The following is a 6784-nucleotide window of genomic DNA, read 5'->3' on the forward strand; positions in this document are numbered from 1 at the left end:
CAGTGAAAGTAAGTTGGAAGTGTACATTAATATAAATTGTGCTGCAGTGATAAAACTGATTCACACTTAATTAGAGGTCTCAAATTTAATTTTTGAATATGAAAAAAATTCTTTCAAGAGCGCTACACCCAAATGTGCTATCTAAATTTATGGGCTCCAAACGGGAAAAAAAAGGTTGGAAGGGTAGAATTATTAAGGCTAAAACATAGGAGGATGGTTATTTGCAATTAATAGAGAAGAAGTCAAGTAGTACTAACTACACAACATATAACACGAAGACCGAAGCCTCCAACTTCTAATGTCTCAACACAGACGAATATTAGCACCAGTAAAATAGCAGTGTACTAGTAATAATTCACATCTCTTTTTTTTCTTTTCTTTTGTACCCTTTTCTTCTTGCTATTCCTTTTCCCAAGTAAAGTGAAAAACAAAAAACCATTTGCAGTAAGCAAAAGTTAAAAGTAGAACCAAAAAATGGGTTTTGCTTAAAGAAAGTGTTTATCTTTTTTTTTTTCTTTCTAATTAGCAACTAATTCGTAGATCTGCAGCTCAAAACCCTTTTCACATTTTCTACTAAAGTAACTAGTTTTATCCTTCTACAGTTCGTTCTTTAGAGATGGGGTGTAAAAGATTAGGTTTTTTATTAGTATTAGACATCTTTTACTTCTAGTTACTTTCTTGGTCATCTTGTTTACCATACAGGGGTTTCTTCCCAATTCTTAATTTGGGTTTTTCATCTTGTTATATGATGTTGGTTCTTTGAAGAAAAAAAATTCATTTTTGAGAGTGAGGTTTTAGTTAAAGGACATTTGAAGCTATAAAATTTTGAGTGTAAAAATGATTCAATTGTTGTTTATGGTTCTTTGTTTGGAGGGTATGGTGGCATTTCTTCTAATGGTAAAGATTGGGCCACTGAGGGAACTAGTGATGAAGTGTTTGGATCAGGTGAAGATGAGAAAGGGTACAGTTTTAACCATTGCTGGTACTATATCAGCTATCTTATTTTCCAACTTTATTAGTATTATCAAGATTCAGAACAAGGGGGCTAAGATTGGTACAATGACCCCAATGGATCAGGTTTTGTGGAGAACCAACTTGTTAGAGGCTACTCTCATGGGTATCATCCTTAATCCTTTTCAAATAACTCAATTACCATTCCCTTGTTTGTTATTGGTTTCTGATAATAAAAATACTGCTCTTGCAAATAAAAATCAGATTCTTGATTCAGTTGTTTTCCTTGATGATACTAGTGTTCTGTTTACAAGGGTTGCAATCTTTTAAAATTCATTATAAACTGCTTCTGATTTGTTGGCTGCTACTTTTAGTTTTGAATGTGGATGAAGAGAATTAGCAGGGACATGTAGCATTTTTTGTTTATCAATGAATCTTTATAATTCTTCATTTATGTATTCATCTGAAGTAATTCTCATGGATGGCAGTGATGGAAGGAAGCTTGTTTTCAAGCATTTTTTGATGAGTTATTTGGAATTTGTAGGAACTGAACTTAATTGAATTGTTTGTTGAACTAAAAGAAAACAAATGGTTTGAAAGGAGATACTTTTAGAATATACTTATACCAATATGAGCAAATCATTGTTGAGATTTGATAAGAACTATCATGTGGTCTTCTCTATTCCTCTCGTGTATGGTCATTAACGCCTTTAATGCTAGGTTTGAGCTTAGTTGATTGAAAAGCTAAATCTTTGATTATTGTTTTTATTGGATTTGGGGGAAGAGGGAATTTTTGTCTCCTAGGCATCAAAAGAAGTTTTATGCAATTGACACAGTTTCTTGTGGAGCATCAGTACTTTCTAATTCTTGATCCTAAGATAGTGAGTCTAGCAAAGTAGCTGCTTCAATGCTGGCCACTGGAAGAGCTTTGCTGTTTTTAGTCTCTAACAATATTCAAGTGTAATAAAGTAGTTCTCTAAAATATCTTGGAATTTGAAAAAGAAATTTGTCTAGAAATCGTTTTACCTGAACTGAATAGAGTCTTATCTCAACAATCACAGTTGATATTCTATTGATGGTACTCCCACTCTTTCAAATTTTTCATCTTATACCTTAGTAAAAGAAATGTTCTGAGTCACCCTCTTGTTCAGGTCGTTCCCTGATTCTCTGATGAAGCTTTTTGGTAAATTCCATTTGATATGACATAATTATGGAGTAACAAGGCGTAAACATAGGTAGTACATCTCAGATTTACAGTTGTCTGATGAAGGATATGCCACTACTTACAAGTCTTAAATTGTAGTAGTATGTAGCTGTGCTTCTGTGATTATGTTTTAAGGTTGATAAAGCATAAGAGTTGGTACCTCCTAGGCAGCAGTCAAAATGGATTTATATTTTTCGGTCTTGCACCATAACTTGAGCCTAAAGTATAGATCTACTATTCCTGGATACTAACCACTGAAAAAAAGCATTATATATGAAGAAACTAAAAATAAGCATGCTACTGGAATTTTGCATTTTCAGTGTTTTCTTATTCATTACTTATTTCCTTTTATGCTAATTAATCTGCATTTGAATGGCATATATTACACAGGATTTTCTCTGTTTCTTGGATTCTTAATTGATCGTATGCACCATTACCTTCGGAAGCTGATTGTGTTGCGGAGTAGCGCGGGATCTTCAAAGAAAGAATTTGAAAGGCTTGAGAAAGAAAAGCTGCAGCTTAAGGAGAAAGCAGATAAAGCTGCTGAGGAAATAAAATTATCGCAGAAACAAATCTCTAGTTTAACAGAGACACTGAAGAAGGTTAAGTTGGAGTCAGAGGAGAAAGACAAACGTGTTGAAACTGCGGAAGCTCATGTTGCTGCTCTCCAAAAACAAGCAGCAGATCTTCTTTTAGAATATGACCGTCTATTAGAAGACAATCAAAATCTTCAGAATCAAGCCCATGGTTATCGGAGTTGAGAAAATAGACAAGCAGTTGGTTCAAATTTTATAACTTTTTGATAACTGGCTGTGTTGATTGAACATTATGCGTCTGCATGTCTTGACCCTTGTCTTAGAAGAAGGGATTTTGGGAATTGTTGTTACTCAATGTGAATCATGTAGTAGTGTTTTTCAGATATAGACATTGTTAAAATTCACTACCTTGGGTCAGTCGAAACTATTAGTCGTGTGTGTTATCTTTATTCTTAATTCAACTGATAGTTCAGTCAGAAATATGTGTGCAAAAGCTTTCCTCTTTTAAACAACTTGAAACAAATGCAATGTTAATAACTAACAAGGGAGAAAAGCACTCGTGGAAGCTCATGATAAAGAATGAATCTCTCGTACAAGTCTTTTCTTTGGTTGTAACTTGTAACCATGTAGGCTATTGACAAACGATAGGCAGTCATCGCTCAATAGCTTCCTAAATTTGGTCAAACTAGTAAAAGCTTTGAATAATGATAGACTAATCCACTTGTAACCATTCATTCTTCCTTGAAAAACTGGCTAAGTCTTGGTTGCCTGCCCAAAGACAAGAAGGATACTTATTAAACTATGGGAAAGACCACTTAGGATGTGACAATCTAGGATGCCTGTCACCTGACTAAGTTGTAAACCTGAACATTTTTGTGCCAAACTTATGTGTGAGAGAAGAAAAGCAGGATTCCTTTCAGAGTATGTCTATCGAATTGTGTCATAAGTATTTCACCACACTCCAGTTACTGCTACCAAACACAACAATAGAAATCGAACCACTCTTTCGGATGGAGACTGGAGGTCAAACTTCAAACCCCAGTTCAGCTATTAATCAAAGAAAGAATCAATCTGCCAACGCCAAAGAAGTATAAGTAATCTTTACATTTAGCAGTCAGACTTGATGGGGAACTTGCAGGACAGTTGATTCTTCAAAATACCACTCACCACCTTGTTGGAAGCTTGCTACAAATTTCCGTTGGCTTGCCTCTCTCAGAGAAGAAGTGGAAGCAACTTATTTCCTGCTTGAAGTGTGCCCTCGATAGAATGTGATCGAAGCAACAATGTATATCCCATTCAAATTCTTATTTATTTATTTTTTGCTAGACACTTTCTTAATTTAAATAAGTACTGGTCACTCAATGGTGCACAAACATCCTGCAGTGTCGGTGCACCACCAGGAGAAATTTTAGGACACAAGTGCAGATGACTCCTTGTATAAAATGTGGCCCAAAAATTCCAGGAGTTCGGGGAAGCAGGCAGCAAAAGTATCCTTCTGCTCATCCACAAGATGAAATCAGTCTATGAATTCTACAGATGATCATAATACATTTTCCTCGAATTCATTAGTTTTTATCCAGTATCTCACAGGATGATAGATCTTTACATGGCAAGACATGTTTCACCAGTAGTCGCCACAAGAACATGTTCCATCCTTAAAGTGGTGAAATCTTTTAACATCCCTTACAATAATCTCTCTTTTAACTATAACAGAGATAAACTTTGTTACTTCATGGCAGTCACCACAGACCCTCAGGTTCTTTGTGATAAGTAACCTGGAACCTGGTGTGGTGTTTAAGAGCCCAAAAGTAATGGCAAGTCTCTCACTATGATTACACAACATTTTCACTTTGACATCTTCTTCAAGATTCTGCAGCACAAAGTCAGTCTTTGGGACATAGCCCATAGCTTTCATCTCATTCTCCAGATTGCACAGAAGTCGCATTATCTGTTCATATTGAGGGTGACTTGTATCATCCATAAGAAAAGCATGGAGTCTCCCATTTACCTCTACAGCACTGTAGCCAGGAACTTTTGTCATCCCTGTCTTTTTCATAAGCTTCCTCACAGCAGCTGCTTTATCCCACATTTTTGCTGCTGCATAGAAATTTGCTACTAATATGAAAGTACCTGTGCTATCAGGAATTAATTCAAGTACCCTGTTTGCTGCCAATTCTCCAACGGAAAATTTCTTATGCTTGTGGCAACCAGATAGAAGAGCAATCCAAACAGCAAGCCCAGGTTTAGTTTCCATGGAAATGATGAGATCTTTAGCTTCTTCAACTTCACCAGCTCGAGCCAAAAGATCAACTGAACAAGCATAATGCTTCTCAGAGGGTTTTATGTTGTATTCATTAACCATGACATCAAACCAATGTCGGCCTTCCTCCACTAATCCCGAGTGACTCAGAGCTGAAAGAAGAGCAGCAAAAGTTGCATGATCTGGTTCTATCTTGTCCTTCATCTGCTGGAAAAGGGTAAGTGCCTCTCTTCCATGCCCATGGATACCATAGCATGCTATAATCGTATTCCAACATATCAAGTCTTTAGAACTGATGCGGTCGTAAAGGGCACGGGCACAAGAAATGAGCCCACATTTAGCATACATGTCAATCAATCCAGTACTTAAAACTTGATCCATTATGACTTTCCTGGCAGCATAACCATGAATTGATCTACCCAATCTTAAAGAGCCAACGTTAGAACATGCTAGAAGTGCACTTACAAGTGTAGCTACATCAGGTGTGAATCCTAACAGTTGCATATCTATCAACAGTTGAAGCGCATTAAAAGAAAAGCCATTTTGAGCATAGCCAGAAATCAAAGCACTCCAAGTAACAGTATTCCTACAGGGCATTTTTCGAAACACACGAGTAGCTATCTCCAACTCTCCATTCTTGGCATACATATCAACAAGGCTAGTCAGTATATTGACATCCATAGGAAGGGCTCTGCGGATCATATGGCCATGAACTGACAAACCCAATTTCGTGTCTGCAATATTAGCAGAAGCCTGCATCAAACCCAACATAACAACACCATCACCTACCATACCTTCCCTTTGCATCCTCCGATAAAGATCCACAGCCTCTCTCCCTTTCCCACTCTGTACGAAACACGTTATCATCGTAGTCCAACAAACAATATCCCTCCTCTCCATCTTCTCAAATACAGCTGCTGCTTTATCCATCTTCCCGCATTTTGCATACAGGTTCAAAACAGAGGACTCAACAAAGACATCATTTCCATATCCACACTCAACAACCTTCTCCCAAATCTCTTCACCCTTCTCCAAATCCTGCAATATTGTACACGCCTTAAGTGCCAAAGTAAAAGTTGAACTATCAGGTTTGACACCTTCAAGAACCATTTGATTATAAACATTTACAACCTCAAGAGGGAACTCATTTTTTGAATAGGCAATGATCATAGCATTCCAAGAATCTACTCTCCTCAGGGGAATTTTATCGAACAATTTGTGGGCAGATTTGAGATTACCCCCTTTGCCATATGATGATATTAATTGGATAATTGAGTTTCCATGGGATAATAGCCCAGATACTACCATAAGAGCGTGGATTTGAGAAATCAATGCACTATGTTTACATCTCAATAGGAGAGGTTTGAGTTCATGTGGTGACATGTTCTTTAAGCGCATTCAGCCCAATGGTAATTTGAAGTTCACCTCTTTAGTAGTAGCCGTTGCAATAACTGACGGTATAAAGGTTATCGAGTTGGAGGGAAGCAAAAATGACATTTTTAATCTAAGGGAAAATTATTAGAAAGGAAAAGATTCAACATAAAAGTGAAAATGTTATAAAATAAACTAACTTCACAAAATAACCCATATCAAAGAGAGAGTTCGTATCAGTGTATCCATATTATTGTGCTAATACGGCTATTTATAGCCAATATAGAAGGTAGAAAGCAAATTGAAATTTGCTAACAATTGGGCAAGTTGGGTGGGCTCCACATGGGAAAATGACATCCATTATTACTTTTTAACACTTCCCCTTGGATGTTCATGTACAAATTTTTTTTAGTGAAAGAACAAATATCCTGAACACCTATAAATGTTGTGCCTCGTTAAAAT

The 6784-nt window shown here is 36.6% G+C and overlaps 2 protein-coding genes across 2 annotated transcripts; one reads left to right on the forward strand and one right to left on the reverse strand.

Annotated features, from left to right (window-relative positions):
* Positions 1-299: 299 nt before the first annotated feature.
* On the forward strand, positions 300-3098 carry LOC129882643 (uncharacterized). The gene is made up of 2 exons (XM_055957023.1): positions 300-1117; positions 2546-3098. Exons 1-2 carry the CDS (start codon positions 838-840, stop codon positions 2914-2916), a joined length of 651 nt encoding a protein of 216 aa, XP_055812998.1. The 5' UTR covers positions 300-837; the 3' UTR covers positions 2917-3098.
* A 148-nt stretch (positions 3099-3246) lies between these two features.
* On the reverse strand, positions 3247-6463 carry LOC129882642 (putative pentatricopeptide repeat-containing protein At3g25060, mitochondrial). The gene has a single exon (XM_055957022.1). The coding sequence runs from the start codon at positions 6347-6349 to the stop codon at positions 4313-4315; it is 2037 nt and encodes a 678-aa protein (XP_055812997.1). The 5' UTR covers positions 6350-6463; the 3' UTR covers positions 3247-4312.
* Positions 6464-6784: the final 321 nt, after the last annotated feature.

Source organism: Solanum dulcamara, chromosome 3, assembly GCF_947179165.1.
Source record: "Solanum dulcamara chromosome 3, daSolDulc1.2, whole genome shotgun sequence".
NCBI classification, from domain to species: domain Eukaryota; kingdom Viridiplantae; phylum Streptophyta; class Magnoliopsida; order Solanales; family Solanaceae; genus Solanum; species Solanum dulcamara.

Bases quoted from the DNA above. Each gene is read 5' to 3' on its own strand.
- LOC129882643 (XM_055957023.1), top strand. From the start codon at position 838: ATGATTCAATTGTTGTTTATGGTTCTTTGTTTGGAGGGTATGGTGGCA. The intron at 1,118-2,545 runs GTATCATCCTTA...TATATTACACAG, and splicing joins GTTAGAGGCTACTCTCATGG to GATTTTCTCTGTTTCTTGGA.
- LOC129882642 (XM_055957022.1), bottom strand. From the start codon at position 6,349: ATGCGCTTAAAGAACATGTCACCACATGAACTCAAACCTCTCCTATTG.